The 24,112-nt window shown below is 44.0% G+C and overlaps 2 protein-coding genes across 3 annotated transcripts in view; one reads left to right on the top strand and one right to left on the bottom strand.

Moving 5' to 3' along the window:
• The first annotated feature begins 7,671 nt into the window (after positions 1-7,671).
• LOC117778279 (G-protein coupled receptor 35) lies at positions 7,672-11,490 on the top strand. The gene is made up of 2 exons (XM_034613741.1): positions 7,672-7,702; positions 9,055-11,490. The coding sequence occupies exons 1-2, from the start codon at positions 7,679-7,681 to the stop codon at positions 9,904-9,906; spliced, it is 876 nt and encodes a 291-aa protein (XP_034469632.1). The 5' UTR covers positions 7,672-7,678; the 3' UTR covers positions 9,907-11,490.
• Positions 11,408-24,112, bottom strand: part of LOC117778278 (semaphorin-6B-like) — a 30,444-nt gene continuing 17,739 nt past the window's right edge. For both annotated transcript variants that reach the window (XM_034613739.1, XM_034613738.1), the window contains exons 6-17: positions 22,860-22,958; positions 22,682-22,772; positions 22,332-22,451; positions 21,633-21,721; positions 20,441-20,658; positions 20,227-20,358; positions 19,832-19,981; positions 19,509-19,685; positions 18,391-18,531; positions 18,200-18,277; positions 16,743-16,804; positions 11,408-15,386 (exon numbers count right to left, since the gene is read on the bottom strand). In XM_034613739.1, the coding sequence (XP_034469630.1) occupies positions 14,398-15,386; positions 16,743-16,804; positions 18,200-18,277; positions 18,391-18,531; positions 19,509-19,685; positions 19,832-19,981; positions 20,227-20,358; positions 20,441-20,658; positions 21,633-21,721; positions 22,332-22,451; positions 22,682-22,772; positions 22,860-22,958 (2,346 nt within the window). In that variant the 3' untranslated portion in view covers positions 11,408-14,397. The remainder of the gene's footprint in view (positions 15,387-16,742; positions 16,805-18,199; positions 18,278-18,390; positions 18,532-19,508; positions 19,686-19,831; positions 19,982-20,226; positions 20,359-20,440; positions 20,659-21,632; positions 21,722-22,331; positions 22,452-22,681; positions 22,773-22,859; positions 22,959-24,112) is intronic.

Here is a 24,112-nt window from a genome sequence, read left to right as displayed (position 1 = left end):
TGACTCAGATCAAACAGCCAGTGCAGCCTTGTGACTCCCCTGGGTTGAATTTAAAGGCCTCGCTCACATCAAAGAGTCTTTGTGGGGATGAGGGACCAACTGTAACTGATTGGCCGCACATGGTTTCAGTGGGGCCCCATGGCCAGTCTCTCTCTCCGCCTTAGCAGCATCGACTCCTTACATTCCAGTGAAGTTTCTCACATGGCATGTTGAAAAAAACAAAAGGTTTGCATGCATTCGTGTACGAACAGCGTTGATTTAACGTGCAACTATCACACATAATGCTCACACCCTCGTATCCTTTCATTTCCTTCCTTGTGCTCATTTGAATGTCACATCCGCAACAGGCAGAAACACATCCATGCACATAAAAATCTACTGGACTGTGCCTGAGATTATTTCAGGCTCCAGCTCAGGCTTCCATCAACAGAGCTGTAATCCCCCACTCCCTCTTTCCTCATTTGGTTAATCTCCCTGTTTTCTCCTCTCTGAAGTCCCAATTAATTCCTCTCCCTCCCTCCCCTGCAGCCACTGCTCTGTAATCCGGAGCTGTGAGCTCTGCTGCGTCACTAGGTCAGTGTGTCGGACAGAGTGAAAACACTGTTCCCTCCTGTCACGACCCGCTCATCCTCCTCCACTCAGCTTCACCTCACATCCACGTACCATCTCCATATTCTATACATTTCATTCCATGTTCTTTTTTTTTTTTATTGTTTAAGCCTCTGTTGCCTCTCTTCACTCAAGCACATCTGTTTCTTCTTCACTCTCAGTTTCTCCTTATCAGTTTCATTTTTTACCCACCGCACCGCTCTCCAGTGCGATAACTCTGCAGTATAAATTAGATATGAGTTCAATCACAGGTCATTATGTACAGATTTATCTCGATGAGCATAGGCACTCCCCAGAGTCCTACAGGAAGAAAAATGTGTATTTTTGTAGTGTCAGGGCTGCCAACTCTCCGATACACCACTGAAAATGAGCTAATGTGAATCTCGTGCCAAAATCTGGACATTCAACAAGTGTTTCAGGTTCTCTGCACAGCTTGCACTGGATGAATCAAGTAAAACCTGAATGCAATGAAGGAAGAAGCATTCCAGAGTCAGACCTCTGTTAATAATCATTTGTCATGAACATCTTTTCACCTGAACTTGACCCCTGACCACTACCCGGTGGTGAAATGAGGATTTCCTCGACAAAAAAGACTCTGAAACCTTGTTCCTCCCTCATCCAGGTCATCCAAGGAGAGTTGAATTTAGGGCAACTGGACCTGATTATTGACTTGATACTTGAAAAAACAACCAAGGATTTTGTCCTTGATTCAACTCTTCTTGGATAACTCCGCTTCTTAACGCGTAATCCTGTATAAACTCCTACATAAGCAGTTTTGGTTGTTTTACATGAGAGATTTCATCATTTTTTCCTCTGAGCGCTTATCACTGGTTTGAAGTGATGAGTGCAGCAGGCACATTTTATTCGGATGGTTATGATGTGTGATATTGGTTGAATGAATTTATAATTTCTCTTATAATTGTACCTGCTCTCTCCAAACGCAGTTACTAACATTGATTCATTATATTTAACTCCACCAAGGAGGTTATGTTTTCATCAGTTTGTTTGTTATTAAGCATCATTACGCAAAAAATACTCATCCAATTCCCATGACACTCAGTGGAAGGATGCGGTATGGGTGAAGCAAGAAGCCATTACATTTTGGTGCAGATCCAAGACTTTTTTCACTTTCAAAAAAACGCTTTTCAACATTTTCCTAAATTTCTCAGAGAATAATTCATGGATCTTGATGAAAAAAAGCAGGCGTATGTCGGGGACAGATTTTTACAAGTGTGTGCAGTTCGGTGCAGATCCAAATAAAAAATGTGGATTTAGTGAATTTAAATGTGGTTTCATTAGGGGACTGTTTGGTCTTGGCGGAGGTATGTGCTCTCTACTGATCGGCCTTCTACTGAGTTGCACGATGCAACCGTAGCATTTAACTGCTATTGCACATGAACATTTATTGCCTGTTGGAGAGTCCTTTACTCTGCTGAACAGGGGAAGATTGGTTCTTCTCTATTTGCCCTGCACAAATAGTCACATGAATCAAACTTAGCAACCCTCTAATCAGAACTCCACTTCATACATGCTGCTCAATTCCGGCTGCACATCTTCACTGAAATGTTCTTCATGGCTGCTTGTGCGTGTGAGGAACATGCTGACACACACAGAGTTTAAACTGTGCTGAAATGTCTGCAGTATGTCCAGTCTTGTCTTGACAGACAGTGAATCTCTCTCTCTCTCTCTCTCTCTCTCTCTCTCTCTCCCTGTCACTAATTATCTCACTCTCTCTCCTCCACCCTTCTACATCTCTCCTCCTTTGTTTCCTCACAAACGAGCGACCACTCCCACAACCTCTTGAATAGAGGGAGGACCACGAGGTGCTGACACATTCACAGTGCTTTAATATAGTTGATAGATTTTCAAAACAAAAGCCACTCATGAGAGATTGAAGATCAGAACCTTTTCATGATCAGTGCCTTAAAGTGCCTGTTTGCCTCAGTGTGGAAAAAGCTGTGCTGCTTTTGTCTGTGTGGACATCGTCACAGAAATCTGATGCAAACACAAATATGAGCCATGCAAAGACTAAAAAAGAGGTTTCCACGGCAACTGGTTTGTGTTTATCTCCGGTGTGAATCAACGTGCTCTGCCATGTGAACCTGACCCATTTACACCCAAGGGAGTGTGAATGGACACACACACACACACACACACTGGGTTATATATGTGCCACATGCATATGCACTCACACATGGAAGCCAAGATGTTTCTATCCACATGAAGAGTTATTCCCAGAATCGTACAACTGTGATTATTCTCGCTTCCGCTTCGCACATCTTGCTTTCTCCGTCTTTGGTCTGATGACCTACATTTGCTATGTGCCATCCACAGGGCACTGGACACCCATACACTCCTTATCTCACTCCTCTTTCATCCTCCATTTTCTTTCCATCCTCCCTTATTCCCTCACATCCTCTATTCTCTTTCATTTCAATGCAACACCACGGCCTTTTTTTCTCGTCAATCCTTTTTCCGTGTAAAATGATCTAACGAGGGAAGAGTGAAATAGCAAAATCCTCCTTTTGTGATGACCGCTTCATGTTCATACGTCATGCATCACTTTCACGTTTGGATTTTGTCTTGCAGCTAATTTCAGAACCTGTTAATCACATTCACGACCCACATTTTTGTTTTCATCTGTACGTCACATATAAATCACTGCATCCTCATGTCCCACTTGTTTACTGAAGTACCCCCATTGCATCTGAGGATCAAGCATGAGTGAGAATTGGTGATTTAGCATTCAGTTCATATGTAACCGCCTGGATGAGTCATCACAGCACAGTCGGCACAAACAGAGCCATCTAGTGTTTGGATCGTTGTACGGTATGCAGGGCTTATGTAATACTTGGAGTTTGCTCTTTAGCATGCACATTTCATAATTATTGTCAAAAGAGCGCGCAGACGCATGATAAGTCACAAGTTGAGTATTTAATGGGCTTTAAAAAAACTGCAGATGAATACGGCGATTGTTCTTTTTTTATCTCTGACACACACACACACATGTGCACACACACACACATCAGCACACAGGAAGAGTGTCTATAAAAAAAAAAGTGTGTCGCCAAAGCAGTTGCACAGTAACAGTGACAGAGTTTCTGACGGCAGCACCTCACCGCCACTCCGAATGTGAAAGTGCCTGATTGCAGATTGACATCCCCCTCAAACATTATGCAACGCTGTGGGCATTTTGTAATCACAACAAAAAGCAGTAGCCAAATCACTGGAACTCTGAGCTGAACACTGGATCCATGTGGTGCAGCTGATTCAGCCAGTTTGACTGACATTTGTGAAAAAGTGCAAGTTTGTACGCCTGCTGCCTGGTTTGCTTATATGCTGATTTTGCAGCGTGCATCACTGTCATGGAATGAAGTGTAAGAGTGCACTGTGTGTTTTTCAGATTCAGAGGTATCAGAGGGGAGAAACAGCAGGCCTGTGCAGAAAGTCTGCATTGCGTCACAGTGGGGGGGGTAGAGGGGGAAAAAATGGAGGGAAAGGAGACAGGAGGGTGGAGAGCAGGGGCACAGCAAGGGGAGAGAGGGGTGTGTCTTCACTGACCTAGTTAGAGCCATGGAATCCCCCCCACCTCCGCCACCTCCACCTCCACCACCACCTCCACCTCCACCACCACCACCACAGCCACCTTCCCAATGCTCATCCACCTACCGCCCCCGCCTCACTATACTGACGTGTAAAGGGCACTTTCAAACAGCACCAGACAAACAGGAATGAATTCAGAGAGGCAGGAAGGAGAGATAGCTGGACGGTTAGAGAGAGACAGGCGAGGCGAGGGGAGGGGAGGGGAGGGAGGGGAGGGGGTGCACGCCAACAGACAGGCAGACATGAGTCAAGAAAAAATGAGAGAGAGAGACCAAGACTACAGCACACAAACATATCTGCAACGACACACCACATCCGGCTAGATCTGGAAAATATCTCTGTGAAAACAGAGTCGGCCTAAAAGAATTGAAAACAAATTAATGATAACAACAGGCTGCATCCGAAACACTGAACCCCCTTCATATCCTGTTCAATATTAGATTTATGCCTTTATTTTCAGAGAATAAAGCAAAGAGCAGCTTTTAATAAAATCTCAGAAACAAAGAATGCAATAACTGGCAGAAAAACAAGCTGTGATTACTCATAAACTGGATTTAATCCATGGTTTCGGCTGCCTTGCAGGCGGCTCCTTGTACATGTCTTAATTGTGAAGATCATTTCAGTGTGAACATGCATTAATATGTTAATTACAAACAATTTACAAGCCACTGCATCTCCAGAGCTGCAGGCGGCATCACCTTAACCTTCAGCCTTTTCTCTAATGGGCTGATGGTTTCCCCCTCTGGCTTTAAATAGTCTACATTACAGTTCAGAGGCCGCAGACTTAATGGAGCGGGTCGACTCCTCTGTCTAGAAAGGCCAAGCCAAAAACTTTCCTGAAACCAAATTGTATCCACTAAAAATAGATTCGACTACACCAAACAACAAGTAAAAAGGGCAACTTCATTCTCCAAAACCTTCATTCTCTGACATCTGTTTTTGTGCCGTGTGTTCTCAACTGTTCCATTTAGCCCGTCAGGATTTTTTCTGTTTTACAGATCAGGTTTTCAGATTTCCGTCATTTTCTTTTTCAATAACAGCTCCTCAGATATTCACGCTTGGTTTCTCTCTGTCAATTGATTTCCTGTGCTGGCTGGTTTCGCATTTTGATTCTGAAATCTATGCTTTAAGGCTGACATTTGTATCGTCTTTGCACTTTGCTCACATTGATGTATTTTGACTGAAAGTAGCTTAAAACACTGGACCTTTGTAGCAACACTTACAAAATCCAGATTTGGGTTTAGTTGTACAACACTTTTTATCATATGACACTTTAATTCTAATTTTAACTATGATCAGTGATGAAAAATACACAGAGAGCTCTGAGCCTACAATGTGGATCTTTGTATCACTGTCCTCCCTCACTAAAACAGACCTCTTTTTCCTCTTAAAATCAATTTATTCCTCTCAAACTAAACCATTCTTCTGTATTAAACATTTAAGGTTAGTGTTACAGAGAGAGTCGTTGTGCTCAGTGTCGCCAGGAGCCAGAACCAGTCTTTCTTTTTCATTTTCTCAATGTTTCTTTTATGTTGTTTTGCAACCATGACCTCATCTCTCCAAGTTGAAGGCCTGTGTGCGACAACCTCAGAGTACCTTTCTTTATTATTACATGATTGTATGAGTGCAGTGTTTGTACGATAATGATAAGAGTGCAGACAATCATTCATCTGTGCAGTCTGGTCAAGGTTCATGATTATTTTGGACAAGCCGTTTCAGTCTCTCTTTATCGTTTTTTTCGTCTTTGTTCTTGACAGTAAGGTCCTCTGCTCCCAACCCATTTCAATGTTGTCAATCATAAATACTCGTGAACTGAATATCACTCAAACTGAATTTTTCAAAGGTTGACTCAGACATAACGTTCAATCAGAATTCAGGGTTTTGTGTCGTGGAACACAAAGTGAATATACTTCGTCTGTGATCAACAAGTGATTCAGACCCCACGAGAGACACAGGCTCATAATCACTGTAAGACATAGTTACAGTGATATAAACAAAGCAAAACCACACACACACACACACACACACACACACACACACACACACACACACACACACACACACACACACACACACACACACACACACACACACACACACACATGCATGTCTTTCAATAGTTGTGAGGACACTCATTGACATAATGTATTCACTAACCCCTTACCCTAACCTAAACCATCACAACTAAATGCCTAACCCTAACCTAAACCTCATTCTAACCCTAACCCCTTTGTTACAGCCAGAATGTTGTCACAATGATGGTATTGAACCCAAATTGTCCGTCATAACTATAGATAGACATGCGCACACACACACACAGATACATCTATCTATCTATCTATCTATCTATCTATCTATCTATCTATCTATCTATCTATCCACCCTTCATTCACATGTGTTTATCAGCACATACAGTATACGAAATACTGTATGACCGGGTTCTAAGTCATTTCTAATTAAGTGCTCATTAAGTGTCATTGTGCAGTGTCTGCCTCGTGTGTGTGAGTTTCAGCTGAACCGGAGTCCAGCTCCCCTCAGCCCCCATCTGTCTGCCTGGACAGAAACACTCTGCTGAGGAGATATTGACAAAATAACTCAGGAATACGGAGCAGATCGGCTGGAGCTGCGTGAAGGCAGTGACAGGCCTGCAGATGTCTCCAAGATTACTCAATCTGTTCCAGCTATCTGTCTTATTGAATCCAGACCTTTATTTACAAAGGTTCTTCCACAAACAGGGGTTTCGATCGGCGGGCTGTGGCTGTTCCACTGAGGCTGTCAGTTGTCGACAAGCTTAAGGAGAAATTGCAGGCTATTTTTTGCTCCTCAATTGATGGATGACAATGGAAAATATTGTGTGGGACAAACATTTTCCCAGTCAGCGTGCTGACACACTGACACACATTTTCCAAGCAAAAGCCCAGCACCTTCATGTTGCTTTATGCAGAAATTTCTGCTTGTTTCATCCGACAGAACAAAACCTTGACCCATTTCTCTTCATTAGATGTCGAAGAGTGATTACTCTGTGTTTAAAATCGTGCCTCCTGCTGCTCAGGGACATCATGCTATTTCCTTTTCCAATCTGCAGCTCTTTCTTGACTTTGCGCTTTCACCTCGTGTGTGTGTGCGTGTGAGATGTTGTCTCTCTTCCTACTTCACACATTTTTTTTTTAATTAAAAAATGTATATTCAGCAGCGTTGACTAAAAAGGCAAACAGGAAACAGATGTGCTACAACCAAGTGCTGCACTATCACAACCTCTGTTCACACCAGCTTACACAACTTTCAAATTACCCTTGTAAGTAAGTCTCTATAATAATTTCCGGCATCTACTGAAATAGAAAAAGACGACAGACCACAGAGGAAAGGGTGTTACGTTCACAGACGTTTACTCAGAATCCTGCAAATAAAAAGACACACTTGACACAGATGCATGTCTGTGTCAAGTGTGTCAAGTGCAGTGAGGTTAATGCTCAGGAGTTCAGCTCACTTGGTAAGTACAGCAACATAAATGTTTTACTGCTTGCTTCTTTTTCCTAAACTTTATATGTGTGTGTGTGTGTGTGTAATATTATCAGGAAACTGAGACTTTTGCAACCATGTAAATTGGCTGATGTCCCCCTGCTTCATAAAAGCGAGAGTTCAAAAATGGTTTTATAATATACACAGTAATTCAACTAGTAGATTCACAGAGTTGTTGATTTCTTACATTAACGTTAGTTGTAGTGTTGTGAGCAAACACTTTGAGTTCGGCTGTGATAATATAAACTAATTGCATGTAGTTGTGAAGTTACGGAACTATAACTTTGACCACAAGAGAGCTTCTCTTTTCACCCACATCTGTTGCAAAACAACACTCCAATGTCCCTATTTTCAGATTTTTGCTTTTGGTAAACTTTGATCTTGTCCAAACTGCCCAGAGGCATTAAATGTTCAGGTGCAATAACAGTAAAATGCTGTGGCTCCACTGTGCACCTTTGTGATACCAACAACCCAAAACACTCGTAAGTATCCACCCTTTAAATACGCCTGATTATTTTTCATCAAGATTCACTGATTATTCCCTGGGAAATCAGTCAAAATGTCCAGAAATGCCTTATCTCCCAATGTTAAGTGGAAAGAAATCTACACACGAATTTAACGGTTCCTTCCCTGACACATATCGCATTCCTCCACTAGGTTTCATGGTAATCCGTTTATTTTTATTAGTATTAGTATTATTACTGAATTAGTACTTATTGTTGTATGTTTTATATGCTCAGCTTTTTGTTGTATCTCAATAATTATGCTTTTCTCTAGTCTAAAATACTCCAATGGCATAACTTCTTTCAGGAAAACATGAACATCACCGACACCAGCTGCAAGGTAGAGCACCTCCAGGGTTTGGCTTACACTCTTTTGTTCCTCCTTGGTTTCCTCATCAAACTGCCCAGAGGCATTAAATGTTCAGGTGCAATAACAGTAAAATGCTGTGGCTCCACTGTGCACCTTTGTGATACCAACAACCCAAAACACTCGTAAATATCCACCCTTTAAATACGCCTGATTATTTTTCATCAAGATTCACTGATTATTCCCTGGGAAATCAGTCAAAATGTCCAGAAATGCCTTATCTCCCAATGTTAAGTGGAAAGAAATCTACACACGAATTTAACGGTTCCTTCCCTGACACATATCGCATTCCTCCACTAGGTTTCATGGTAATCCGTTTATTTTTATTAGTATTAGTATTATTACTGAATTAGTACTTATTGTTGTATGTTTTATATGCTCAGCTTTTTGTTGTATCTCAATAATTATGCTTTTCTCTAGTCTAAAATACTCCAATGGCATAACTTCTTTCAGGAAAACATGAACATCACCGACACCAGCTGCAAGGTAGACCACCTCCAGGGTTTGGCTTACACTCTTTTGTTCCTCCTTGGTTTCCTCATCAACGCTGCAGCTCTGCGCGCCTTCATCGCAAAGCGAGACTCCTGGACGGACACCCACATCTACATGTTCAACCTGGCTATAGCTGACTCTGCCCTCGTCCTCTTCCTTCCCTTCAGGATCTTCGACGCCTACTTCTGCCTGCCAAAGACCACCTTGTGTACTTTCCTCATGAACGTTCACTTCACCAACATGTACGCCAGCATCATGACCACGACCGCCATCAGTGTCCACCGCTACCTGGCTGTGAGGTTCCCCCTGCACGCCCGATGGTGGAGGAGGAAGAAGATGGTAGCTGTTGCCGTGTGCGTGGTTATTTGGGGACTTATGGTGACAGGATCGGTGGTTTTCCGAAAGGAGAACTACCCGGAGAGACTCTGGACGTGTTATGAAAGATGCAAGAATCTCCCGCTTCATATACAGTTCATCCTGATTATGGTCATCCTCGGCTTCCTCACGCCACTGGTGATCATTTTGTTTTGTTCCAGTCAAATCATCTCTATTCTGTCAAAGACGGATGACAAGTCAGAGGAAAAGAAAAGCATTGTTGGTCTGGTTTCAGCAAACATGATCGTGTTCATCGTCTGCTACACACCGATCCACATTGGCTTCCTCGTCAACTTCTTTTCCACTCCACCTCCAAACTGGCAGCTTGTAAATTTGCCTGCACATGTATATTTACTTGTGTGTGAATGGATTGCCGCCACAAACTGCTGCTTTGATTCCATCAGCTATTATTTCTTGTTGAAACACTTTTATTCATAAGTCAGTGTTAGCATAAAAGAAGTGCTCCACAGAAGTAAGATCAAAAAATGACTTTCATGATGTCATCAAGGTCGTCTCTGTTTGGGCTTGAGACTCTTTGGGGAGGATGAATGAAAAAAACTGTTGATTTATGGGAATTGTAGGATCCAGTGTTTCTGCAGGTTGATACAGTCAAGGGTCTAAAATTTAGGATGTTACAACCTCCACTGCTTTGATTTAGAAAATTTTTCAAATTAATCTTTCTTTTGTGAGATCCCCAATTTTATCATTTATGCAACACAAAAAATCTTGGGTGGCCCTTTAAATTAGCTTAATGCTAACCCTTTAATTAGCACCATGCCATAAGTGTCTGATACGAAGGAGTATTAGTGAAACACGAAAGAAGAAAAATCTTTGATCTCGAAAGAAAAGCAGTATCATGAGAATAAGGTCATATTCCACGTGTCATGTTAGAGGAGAAATGTCAAAGGATCATCTTATCGCCTGCTCTAAAATGAGGAATATTGAGCATCCTATTAAATTAGCACAAATAATTAAATATTTAATCTTTAGGCATCACATAATCAGGGCTGTGAAGAAATTGTGCAAGAAACTGAGTCTATGCTGACAGAAGAACCACACAGACCAGGAGGGAATTGTCTGTTTTGTGATGGAGGAAATGTTTGCCGGTGTTCGACTGTGAGGTAAATAAGAGGGTTCGTAGCTTCTCACGAAAACAATGGTCCACGGGTTTGGATCCAGAAGGAGTAGAACTTCGGCAAGCACAGTAATATTATGACTTTTCTAATTAAAATACATATGGCCCTAATACTCTGTCGTAATCTGGCCTTGCTTGTGATGATTATTATTTTACATTTTTGTATGATATGATTTATTCTCAGAAAATGTAAGTTATGTATATTACTAAAGTAAAAATTCAGTTTTCCATGTGACTCCTAAATTCCAAGGTTGCTGTATGAGCTGGTTCACATTATGAGGACGTGTTTTCCTTGTGGGGACAAAAGCAAGTTCTAATAACATAAATCAGTGACTTTTAAGGTGAAGACATGTTTTCAGTCTGTGTTAAGGTTTTGGTTCATGTTAAATTTGCATTGATCGGCAAGTGAGTGCTGCCTGCACGATGGACAGAGCGTTACATCAGAGCAGTGAACGAGGGCTATTCTCGTCTCTGCTCCAGACCTTTCAACGAAACAGCTGTCTGAGTCAAGCTTAGCTGCACAGACAGACGATGTCCGGTCAATGCACAGGGGCCCATGGGAGTTCATTCCTCTCACACCCTCACACAGGCCAGAAGAAGGGAAGCCAGTGTCCAGCTCCCTCTTGTGGCAGGATACCGGTAAATACTAATTCACCCTGGCTCTATGCCAATATGATGAAAAATGTTTCTCATTTAAAGAAAATCCACAGCAGTGAAGATATACACGTTACTCCTCGCTGCTGTGAAGCTGCATCTGTAAATATGTGTGTGTGTGTTCAGAACCACACGCGACAACATTAGCAGTCAATTGTATAATGTCATTTAATAGCAGTACTCCAAAAATTGATGGTTATTATAACAGCAGTATTTTAGCAACTGCAAAAAAACCAAAACCAAAACAAACAAAAAACAACTCAGCAGGCACCAGTCAAATGAGATGGCTCCGTTCTGGCTGAGTTCAGGCCTGCGACTCTACTCTAACAACAGGAAGGAAACGGCTGACCTCAGCAGTCAGCCAAAGTCACGTAAATACTGTACATACATCTTATTCACAGCATCGTCGCCGAATAAAGAAAAACTCACACTTTAAACACAGTCCTGTCTCAGAAGAGCTCAAACAACCCCCACCCTCCCCCAAAAAACCCCAAACTGATACACTATACCATCAGCGTGATTATTTACACTATTCACAAATGATACAGGACAGCTCCTTTACAGAATGCAAAAAAATGTGCTTTTCCTTATTACGGCACAGTACAGGATGACATTCAACAGAAGAGAATGAGCGCAATCATTTAGTCAGGATGCTGAGAAGTACTTTCAAGATCCTCCAGTATGGCAGTCGGTTGGCAATGACAGACAAGACACTATACGACAGAAAAAGACAAAAGAATTTGGATATACAGAGTTACCTCGCAGCACTTCAGTGCATTTGAAGGTTTGCTTATAAACTACTTATAGATCATTGTTATTACATATCAGCTATTCTGGATTAAAAGCAGCTCCTGTCATGGTTTAAGTGAAAACATTACAGTATAATCATGACAAAGTGTCTGCGTGTGTTTTTACATATTTACAGCACGTTAGTTTGGCATGATCCTTCAAAGTAGTGTATAAACAGACCCTCAAACGCCGCTGCTGGTGGCGTTCTGTATCTGCAGGAAAAAAACACGCTTTCAACAGTACAAGCCAACGTCGAGATGAAAGAACGGAACATTCAGCATGTAAAGTCAAAGGCATATCACGCGTACAGTATACTGCAATAGTTGAGCTCTCCATCACCACAGTGCATGAAATCACTGCACTGCTGATTCTTCATGGCACTTTAAACAAGTCTCTCTCCGTTTTTTTTTTTTTTTTTTGCTTTGGGAATCAGGCATCAGGAAATCATCATTCATTATAGTTGGCTTTGATGTACAGATGTAAAAAACAAACAGACACTGGTCATCATTAGCGTCTGAGGTTTCAGTCGTGGAGCAGGTTGATGTGAAATTTACACAGAAACATGTTTTCATATATTCATATTTATAATGACATGACAGATGTTTTTACTTTTGTTTGCAAGCAAATGCCTGATATCATTTTTTGGACTCATCATTTGTCTTATATTATCCTTTGATCTAAATTAAATGTTTACTATGTACAGATAAACCATATATTGCTGCTCACTACAAGGTCCTTCTACTGTCTGGGGCTGAAAGTGGAAATCGGCTATAACAAACCACACTCTCATTATTTTATGGTTGTTGCACCTCATTTCATCAGGCCGCATTTTGTTTCCTCTACGTCTTGTCTCTTTTTATGACCGCCATCTCCTCGCCAACACACTCACACCGTGTCGTGTTAATCTAGACGCTGACCATTTCATGCCACCGGACACTTTGATATGCTGAATATATATGGTCCCATTTGCCTGCTGGGAACATTTCCATTACCCCTATTGGCTGCGAGTTAAGCCAGAGGTTTCAATCACGGCTGCTGTAACTGTCACTTTATTCTGTATCACGTCTGTGTGGGACCTTGGCCACTGTGGCCTTAACGGGGGGGAATTTTCATCCTATAAAAGTGGACTGTGTTCTTTAATGCAGCGTTAATGACTGTTTGTAAACGCGTGGAAAAAAACCTTCAGGTGACAGTGAAGGACAGGGTGGTGATATATTGCAGTGCTTTGAATTCAAATTCTCTCAAATTCTCCTCTCTGCGTCCCTGCCCCCGTCAGTCCGCTTTTGTAGCACCGCCTCTCCAGACGTCCTCGTGGAATTATTAGCCATTAAAGAGTACACGGAGTGGAGGGAGGCAAACAAATAGAGCGATGGGCGGCTGAGATGCCGTCATTTACACAGAGCATGCGGTTGGCAGAAATAGTGCTGACATTACACTCCTGCACTCTGCTCTCCAAAGAAGTTGAGTTATGGTCCCGTAGGCCCACGAGACAGGTTAGAGGCATTTGGCGCTCACGTCTCCCCTCTCGTACACATGGAATACTAAATACCCCCCTGTACAAATACATGTAACCGCCTTCTGTGTGTGTGCAGCAGGGGAACAGAGAAAAAGGAGAAACAGAGAGGAGGAATTTGCGTGGCGTCATCGTCCATTAGGTTTGTGTTTACAGTCACAACGACTTCAGTTTTTTGAGTCAACTATAGAGCTTCAGGTATTCAAGGATCCGTTTACGATGTTCAAAATTTTCAATTTCACCACAAGCACCTAGTTGGCACGAGAACAACAGGTACTATAGATGGGTGGCAGATGGGTGGCAGTCTCATCAGTGTTATCCAAGAGGGGGGGGGGAAAGCAACCCCCACTCCTGCGGCAGTACCTGACTGCTTCTGCAACCTCAGTTAATGTGCACAGAGAAGACAGCTCCTAAGTGCTGTGTCCATCTTTGTCCACATCCTGTCTGCCCCCCATTCTGCTCTCTGTCCCTCTTTCTTTCCTCTCCATCCTCTCTCCTCCCTCTCTCTGCTGCTGCTGCTCCTGCTCGGTAGCTGGAGAGGGGAGAGGCAACTCTGCAATGCAGACACAGCAACAACCACAGTCCATCTGACCAATTAGTGTGAGTCAGGATGTGAGTGGCAGACCCAGCAGCCAGTCGCGAGGAGAGACTTGTCATGGGGTGAAATTTTGGGGGGTGGCTGGGTAAGAGACTGACCGAGGAGATCAGAGGGGCTGAATGACAATGAAATAATTATGACGTGAAGGTAGAGAGAGGACAGACGATAGAGAGAAGGGGGATAAAAGAGAGGAAATAAAACTCTGCACATGGAAAGTTGTCCCCTTCATTTCCTCAGCAGTCACTGGCCGGTCTGAGTCCTGTCACTGCAGTTCTTCTTGCACATCAGGTGGCTGAGATCCACCAGCTCGCCCAGCTCCCCTCGCTCCAGGGCCCCTCTCAGCAGGGCCCTGCTCAGCCCGGGGGTGTGCTGCTGGGACACATATGCCTGAACACTGGGAGCCGGCATGGAGGGGGGAGGCATAGGGACAGGGACCATACCGTGGCTACTGAGGATGTATCCTTCCTGGGCCGGCCAGCGCAGAGGCAGCGGGTCGTTATACTCCATAGCGGCACTGGGTGCCGAGACCACCCTCCGACGCTCAGGCGAGTCCTGGGGGGTCATGGGGTAAACATATTCTCCTGCAGACTTCCTGAGCGGGGCCTTGGGCGTCCCTTTCATTCCCTTTTCTTGCTTGCTCAGGCAGACATAGTGCTGGCGTGGTGTGTCTATTACTCGGCCCTCGCCAGCGTGTCTCCCAACAACCCCTTGCTGGAACAGTCTGGTGGTCAGGTAGACAGAGGGGGGCATGCGGCAGGGTGAGCCCAGGCCCACAGAGCCTCCCCCCAGGTACGTCTGGCTGGTGTCCCACCCTCCAGAGTTGGAGTCAGACAGCCGCAGGCCTCTGCGTTTCTGCTGGGGGGTGTGCTCCGGGGTGGGGAGGAAACCGGGGTCGAGCTCCCCTGACTTCACCCAGCCATTGGGCATGACGAAGAGGGTCTCCCCGCCCTGAGAGCAGGGGCGCTCCCCACCTCCCTGCCGCGTTACGCTCAGCACGGAGCCTCCCATTCCGCCACCGCCGTTAGTGAGCAGGCCTCTCTCTCGTCGCTGGATGGAGGACTGGGAAGTGTTGCCATGGCGACGGTTGGCAGGCTTGTGGGCCATGATCCAGCACACGGCAAGGCCAGAGAGCGCCGCCCCGATGGTAAATGCAGAGACTGCGGACGCCACGAGCAGGTTGAGGGAAACCAGGCTCTCCGGCTCAATCAGCAAACTCTGCTGCAGAATTCCTGAAGATTAAGAGACACAATTATTAAAGATGACATTTAGTGGAACTGTGCAATGGACACTTCTCAGTGTCTGTCTGCAGGGTGCAATTTAAAATTACTATTATACTACATATGGAGCTATTCTGCTACTTGTACTTAGTGGTTTCCTCCTCACAAGACATAATGCATCATAATAAATCAATATCTACAATAACTCTCATAATGGGTGATCATCACGTTAAGCATTATTTCTGTAGTGATTATGTTGGAGCTTCTCTCCAGTCTGGCCTTGAGGCTCCACAGGCTCCGAGTTCGGAGAGGCCTGCACTTGTCATCAGCTCGGCTCAGACCACTGCAGCCGACACTCCCGCTCCTCACTCTTTCCATCCTGCAGCCTGGTCACAGAGTCTCCCCCTCACAGCATACCATTACCTCAGTGTTTCCACCCGGCTCTAATCACTGCCATCTGCACACACAGCAGCTCGTCTTTGGCTCGGACTCTCCTGTGTTTTCACCTCTCCAGTCTGTCTGCAGCATGGCATCACCGACTTCCACTCTTAATTGTTGATTAAAAAAAAGCTAGAAGCCTTAATAAATGAGTGTGATGAAGGCCTGGAATGTGCCACACACTCCCCTTTGAAGGTTTTTCTGGAAATTCAGATCTGGCAAAATGGATTTCATGACTTTAAAGTTGGACTAAAACAGCTCCGAAAGAATCCAGTGGAAAGGAAACGACTTCTATTTTAGTTTCCACTGACTTTGTGGATTTCGGAGTGAGAGTCTCTCTGTGGCGCTGCTGCAGTGACATCTGAGCCTCTCACCAGAAGTGACACTAGTATTTTTCTGCTTAGCTATTTCCAGCTTGCTCACCGACTACACTCGGTCATTGCCCTCCTCAGATGTTTAGCTCTGAGAGAACAAATCCTCTCAGGAGGATGCAGGAGGATGCTGCGTTTCCCAATCCTGCAGTTTTGTGTTGTCCAGTAGCAGCTACACCTCTTTCACATCCTCTCTAATTAAACTGTCTCCCACTGACCTGCTGAAAGTGAGGCTGAAACCAAAACACCAGCTCTACTCCCACCTGATTTAGGCTTTGACAAAGACACAGAAAACACTCCACATTGCTCAAATAAAGGTTGAGTGGGATCTGCCTGAGCGTGAGAGGAAATCACACTGTACCTCAGATAATTAAAAGGTGTTAAATGTCAGGAAGCGTCACAAATATATTCCCATTTTGCCGTATGAGAGGTTGTTTTTAGAACATAATGTTCATCCACAAGTCGGCAGGTGTGATGGGGGACTTCGCCACTAGGTGGAGCCTCCCCTCAGTCCACTGTGCACGACCAGAAGCGTCCATGTCATAGTGCTGCAACCTACCGTCACAGTCTCCTAGATGGGAGGTGGTGTTTCCATACTCCACGTCTTGTTGAAACGGCAGCCTGCAGGCACAAAGAGATCCCAGCACCACACATCAGACGCTTCAATGTTCCTCTTCATACACAAACAGTAGGAAACAAATCATCACAGTGCCCTCCCTTCACGGTGTACTCTCAGAGAAAATGAAATTATGCCTGATCGAAAATAGCTCCTCAATGTAAAATCGATCTCTTCATGAGAACATGCTCAGTTTTCCATATATACACAAATTGGGGGAGATTTGTTGGCAGTAATCGATTCAATAGATATGACCCATATTGATGTGTCATGCAGGGTAATGGGATACACTATTGATCCCATGATTGATTTGCTCCTTTTGCGTTTGCCTAAATAACGATTTGATACAGATACTGTGCACAGAAACTGGCTTATAAGCTCATAAAATAAAGAAGGTCAAAATTATTTTTTAAATCTATAGAATACATGAAGACATCTATTTTATTCCTTCAGAGGCTGTGCAGGAGCTGGAGGTGGAGATTGCGATTGTAAATAACAATGTTCACGTTTGCTTTTGACACAGATAGCGAACGCAGAAACTGGCTCAATAAGCTAAATCATTCTTAAATCTACAGAATATATAAAGTACTATTTTATTTTGCTGCAGAATTACTCAAACTTCCAAAGTGAAGGTAACATATAGATAAAAAACTAAAGGATGCAGGAAGTTGCTGTGGGTTCAGTGGTTTCATTGGCACAAATGCAAACTGTGCAGATAGATCAGAAGTGCATTAGCGGACATTAATAAGTAAGAATATAAACCTTCGATCGAACCCCTGACCTTTCCAATAGTGGACAACCCGCTCTACCTCCTACGCCATAGCCGCCCACATCAACAAACTATAAACACACTATACAACAGAACAGAACAATTCCTATACACTGCTGTCTGTCAGTCAAACTGATTCAGATTGATGAAGGGCGGTTAGTTTGTTGAGTTTTACAAGTTTCTACAGATTGTTCCACTTGTGTGCAGCATCGTGTCAAGTCTCAGTATCAACATGATGGTTTCAGTGGAATAAAAAATAACGACTGCCACCCAACGTTCTCATGTAGTGATGTACAGTGATGTGTTCTACAGCCGTCTACACTAATGACACTTGAGCATCACTTGAACAGCCTTGGTTAGTTATTTAAAAGTGATGGTGGCTTCTACTGAGCAAAAACAAAGTAGCGACTTCACTTATAGTAAGTGTTGTGTGTGGACTGCACAGTACTTTTCAAGACCACTCAACGCTCTTTACACTACAAATCACATTCACCTATTTCCCCCAGTTTTCTCCTCATTTTATGTTATCAAATTAAATCACAACATATGGTAATGCTGCACTCTTCACAACTATTCACAAGTACTCGTGTGAGTGTGTAAGTGTGTTTGTTTATGTGTGTGTTGTCTTCACCTTGTGCCTGGTCTCAAGAAGGAGCAGGTGCTGCCTCTGGTCCAGCCACAGTAAGGATCCCTGGAGGCCAGACAGCTCCTGCACACACACACACACACAAGGAGTGATAAAGCAAAGAACAAGGACAGACTTGATTATCAGACATGCTGGGGGAATGGAAAACACTCTAAAAGATAAAAAGTGTCACTCACTTCATGCAGCGAGAGTGCAGGTGGCAGCGAGATGTGGGAACCCGGACCAGACAGGAGGAGAAGGCCAGCAGCAGACTGTGGCTGGTCTGGTCCAGCGACAGAGACACGAGCTGACGGGCCTGAGGAGAGTCCTCGCCACACCTGGAGACAGACAGCGAGACACAGCGGTGTGAGGACAGTAGACAGAGGGACAAGAGGCAGCAGAGGGAGGTCACTGTACGTCTGTTGGTGCTTCATGACAGACAGCTCCATGCTCTAACCCCCACACAACAGTCACATCAGCAGACTGGAGTTCAGCAGCAGAGCGTGGTGTGTGGTGTATGATTTCATGATGCTTCATGTAACCAGCACAGTAACTGATGATGAAATGAATCGTAACATGCAACCATGAAACCAATCTCTTAAATTATGTGTGTGAATGTGAAAACACTGCAGTTCTTCGGTTACCGACTTGAAGCCGCCAACATGAGAGCTGATACACCTGAAGCCAGTGGTGGTACTAAAGTAAAACTAAAAGTACCGTATCAACTTTTCTACTTGAGTAGTACTTGCTTTTAAATATAGTTAAGTATTCAAAGTAAAAGTACTTGCTGAGTTTAGCCTGTTCCCTAATGCTGCAGTCGACTACATCGTTAAAAGTATATTTGAATACAGACTCTGTCATATTAATAAAGAATACTGCAGATGATGCTACTGAAAACCCTTGATTTGTCATAATGTCTGAAGCTTGGCCTCTTCTGAATCCATTTTCTCTCTTCGCCTGTGATGCCGCTGCTGCAGGAGGCGGGGGTCTAATGTTACCTTCCCACTCTGATTGGACCAGTGGACCAATTGCCCTCTGATTATTTATTACTTTACTTTATAAAAACAATGTGAACATGTCATGCAATGTATTGTAAAAATTTTGAGGAGGGGAAAGTACAAAAACGGATTTATAGTAAAATAGAAAAGTAGCTGAAAACAAATCTACTTAAGTAAAATACAGATGCATGAAAAGAGTACTTAGGTACAGGGACAAAGAAAATGCACATGCCACCACTGCCTGAAGTAAATATATCATAATGTATATTTCATGATTTGTACATTGAGGACTAAGATCTCTTGACTTGTGTACTCACTTCTCTGGGTTGAATCCCTCCACTTCCTCCAGAAACACACTGCTGTGGGACACAGAGTCTCCACTGGGAACCATTAGGAACTTGAGTATGGTTCCTCTGGTTGAGCCCAGGAACAAAACTGTGCGATTTTTATGGGGACCAGCTTCTGTGTCCACCACCATGGCCGTCAGCTGGTACCTAAGGGTATGGATCAATAGAGACGGTCAATAAAGTACATTTGGATAGATTTGATGCAGATAGTGCTGTCGGGTAGGATTCCTATTTTATGCTTCCCATTTTCATGCCATAAATATCTTGTAAGGGCTGAGTCATTCTGTATGTACCGTCCCATAGTCTTGACCACCCAGGGTCTATGTCCTAGTAGCGGAACGGTCTCATCCATCAGTGGGTGGGTCTTCACAAAGTTGAGCACCTCGTCTGGCAGCGTGTTAGAGGAGCTAAATCTGGATCCCTGCACTGCACATCCCCCTGGTCTGCAGACAGAAAGAGACAGAGAGACAAAAAAGAGAAAGAGTGGGTTTAAGAGAGAAAGATAGCAAAAGCGAGAGAGGACAAGCTGGAGGCTGTGTTCGAATATTTGCTGAATAGCAGTGAAGTGGCAGTGTGATTGACAGTGGGAGCTTAGAGCAGGGCAGTAAGTAGACTGTATGTGAGACAGATGCTCGGGACAGAAGCGCTGCGGTATTCTGCTGAAGTTCTGCACTTTGCATTACAATACCTCGGTTTAGGCACCAGGTCGTCCGAGACAGGAGTCCAAATAGACTCTGGGGATTTCTGCTCTTTAAATCGTCCCTCAAAGGCATGAGCGAGCTGCTGCATGTCAAACACACACACCGCAGAGCCAGGGATGCTAATGGAGAGAGGACAGCGGTGAGAAATACCGTAAATAGTGTTTTGTCGACTTTGTGTGAATGTTGCGTGAGTGCCTGTACCTGTTTGGCGGCGTGGAGAAGAGGCCGAGGATGACGTCCCGTCCCTGCATGTGGATGATGTTGCTCGTGGCGTGTAGGAGGTTGAAGTAGAAGTGTGAGTCTCCCGGGACGGAGCAGTTGAGCCGTGCCTTGAGAAATGTGGTCCACTGTTTCTCAAGGACACGCTGAGAGCCGCCCAGGTCTGACTTACACACACGGGCCACACGGGACACCATCACCTGGAATAAAACAAACGGGGTGTAGAGAAATGGAGGGTTAATCTACACACTAAGTCCACAAACATCTGTCTGTCTGTCTGTCTGTCTGTCTGTATATGGCTGGTGTATCTTGCAAACCGTTCATCTAATCGGCTTCATATTTGGTAAGTGTATTCCTAATGGTCCAGGGAAGAGCAGTGTTGAATTAGGTGTGATTTGGACATGTGATATGTTCAATGATTATAAAATCTATCAGAACATTTCATCAGACGACCAGTGCTCTGTAGTGGGGGGCGGGGCAGTGGGCCTTGAGTCTGTGGACTGAGTTGAACATGTCTGCTTCTAAGTCACTGTATAAACTACAGCAGCGGTCGGCAACTGGCCAGATCTGATTATTTATATTTCACTGTATCGGGCTGACACAGACATTTGCGGGTGATCTCCATCATGGTGGCAACATTCATCGAATCACTTTGTCTTTAGCGAGATGCCTTCAAAGTAAAAGCATAACCTTGGCTTTGCTGCTGTAATGCTTTATATTGAGCTGAATTACACAGCTTTGACTTTGAAAAATCGCACACTTGGCTCTGAAGATTGTGGGGACATATAATGTATGAAAAAATAGCAGCATTTCAGCAAATCATTCAAACTTATATAAACGCCATACAAACAAAAAGTAATGAATCCAAATCAGTTTCGTTTTATGAAAAACGTTGACTACAAAATCTTCATTGCAGATAAACCAGGTAGGATGAACACACAGTTTTTTAAACCTCACTCTGCAACGTAGACTGTCTGCCTCCAGCACACAAAACAATAAAAAAGTGACAGTATATTGTAGAACTGTTTGAAGAGGACTCACTAATGACGATGAATAATTCTGAAGTAGCTACGGAGAATAACACAATCAAAGCAAACAGCCCATTCCAAACAGGCAGGTTTAGAACGGCCACTGAACTCGTAGAATAAAAAGAAGGTAAAGGAGGAAAGTGTACCTTCTCTAGATGATGAAACTCCATCGCCATCTCTCTGAAGAAGAAATAAATATGAGGCCCCCACTCCATAGCGCTCACAAAGTAAGGCTCTGAAAAAGCAGGATGAGAAAAGCAACGTTAGACAAACACACACTCACACTTCAGAACGCTGGTGACGCAGTGCCCAAGGCCCAACGTCGCCCTCCACACTGCCTGACATGGCGCTCTAATAACAATCACATCAACATGAACCAGCGCTGTCCACAGGCCTGGACGATTAAATATGCATGTCCTGTTTAATCTATCATCATAGACAAGAGGATCCGCATTATTTATCATTTATTCAGCCAGCACTGTTCCAGCTTCCAACTGCCCCTGTGGAAAACAGGCTCAACTGTTCAACCGAAGCCTTGTTCAAACCCCGGAGTCTGTGGAGTCTGACTAACCTCAATACATCACTCTGTCTGCTCCACTTAAATCCAATGAAATGTAGGCCTAATCATGTCTGCTTTCTCTGAATGTAACTTCCTATTTAGCCTCCTCCACATCACCCTATTCACCTGTGAGCCATTCAGGAAAAGTTGGCCACAGTGGCACAATTTTCTTTCAGCTGACTACTGACGGTAATGGTGATGTTTTTTGTTATTTGAATTCTGACTGTCCACTGGGGCTGTCTGGCTCTGCTGTGTCATTTTTGAATGCGTCTGAGTCGAAAAGTACCTCTGAACCACTTGGAATCGTGTTTGACCGTGCGGAGGGCGGGGGTGTCGCTGAGGCTCCGATAGATCACCGCATCGATGGCGAGGAAGTCTGTCACGGTGCCGGTAAAGAGACTTCCATCTGAGAGCACAGAGAGAGAGAGAGAGAGAGGAGGGAAAAGATACAGATGAAGAGATAGCACAAGGTCGGGAAGATTAAAACCCACACAAGCAATGCAGCGAGAGGTCTGACTATAAATCATTTGAAAAGGTAAACACAAGTGCACAAACATTTCAATGTCTGGAGCCGGAAAGTGAGTCTGAGGTCTGCTAGAGAGCATGAATTCAATGTGAAAACTCAAAACGCTCTACCTGCAAATAAAGCCACATTGGCGTGTCGTGGATCATACGGGCACCGTGCCATCCCGCTGACAGGCTCTCCCACCATTTCGAGGGTGTCTCTCTGCAAGAGGAGAAAAAAAGGACATATAGATGAAGTAGCTGGCAGGTACACCGGGATTGACCAGGTGACAGATAGATGGATACTAACAGTGTAATTGGCACACAGTGGGTTGAAGGCATTTGTTCCACACACGAACAGGCCACCGTGCTGGCTGAGCAGAACCTTGATGAAATTACGGCACTCTCCCTGTAGGAAAAACACAAAGGGAAACTAATAAAGGAGAGGACAAAATAATAACGTTCAGGGCAGAGGGGGGAAAAAGACGGCTTTGTGCCGAAGCTAAGCTCAAAATTACTGGTCAGTGCAAGAGGACTGTCAGTGTGAAGTATGAAGAACGCGGCTGGAAACAATTGTGAGAGGCAACAACACCCTCAACTGCACTTCATCTGGAGGAACAACAGGATGACGACTTTATAACAGTCCCCAAGGGTGTGAAGCTGCTACCAGTGAATCTGAAACAGTACACATGGGAAATGTGTATCGTAGTAGAGACCTGAAACGATTGGATTTCAGTCCATGTGTTTGGTCATATCTAAGAAAACAATGCTAATATATAAACAAATTAAAACGCAATAATTTGATTCCGCCTACAAACCACATGAGAAAAACATGGTTGAAGCTCGAACCTCTGAATCGATGCGTGTTTCTGCGGGGTTTTTTTCTGGTGCCAATTAGGATTGGATGGAAAGCCGCCACGTGAAAAGAGATAACATGAATATACAGACGCATGGTCCAAGTGTTAATTTTTCCAGTAAGTGTTAATTAGTTATTTGATTAATATTGTGGCTGAGACTGACCTGTGATTGGTCAAGTGTGTTCACGAGCACTGCTGTGCACCCGCATCAGAGATATTTAGCTTCATTTTTGTGCAACGAGGCAAAGTGAAGATGCGTTGTCCATCTTTATTTAGAGTCTATGGCCAGAAGTTTGAGTTTAAATGAGACTGAGCAGAAAAATCATTTTCAAATGTGGTTTCTAACAAGTTAAAATGTCCACAGTGCTGTGTAAAGGTGCTACCTTCAAATGACTCACAGTGGCATTTATAGTCGTTTACCTCAAGCTTTATGATTTGACCTCTTCGTCTTGGAGGACTCCCTCTCATTCTCTCATGACATCCTTCCACCCTGTCTCTCCTCTCTTTTTTCTTTGCTATTCTTCGATTCCAGTTCTTGTCACTTCTCCTCTTTCATGCGGTGTTATTTGCAGTAACACATCTTTTCCCTTTGTTGTCTCATCACCTCCTTCTAACTGCCTTGTATCCGTCTTATCCTCCCTATATGTGTTTCTTTTCCTCTGCCTACACACATCCCGTCCGCACCTTTACCTCCCTTTCTCGACTG

This window comes from Hippoglossus hippoglossus, chromosome 17 (assembly GCF_009819705.1).
Source record: "Hippoglossus hippoglossus isolate fHipHip1 chromosome 17, fHipHip1.pri, whole genome shotgun sequence".
Classification (NCBI taxonomy): Eukaryota; Metazoa; Chordata; class Actinopteri; order Pleuronectiformes; family Pleuronectidae; genus Hippoglossus; species Hippoglossus hippoglossus.
The sequence above is the reverse complement of the archived record's forward strand: the minus strand, read 5'-3'. Positions and strand labels throughout refer to the sequence as shown.

What these genes read in the sequence shown, in the direction of transcription:
- LOC117778279 (XM_034613741.1), top strand. Translation starts at nt 7,679, where the DNA reads ATGCTCAGGAGTTCAGCTCACTTG. An exon ending in TCAGGAGTTCAGCTCACTTG is followed by an intron (nt 7,703 to 9,054) that starts GTAAGTACAGCA and finishes AACTTCTTTCAG; the next exon opens with GAAAACATGAACATCACCGA.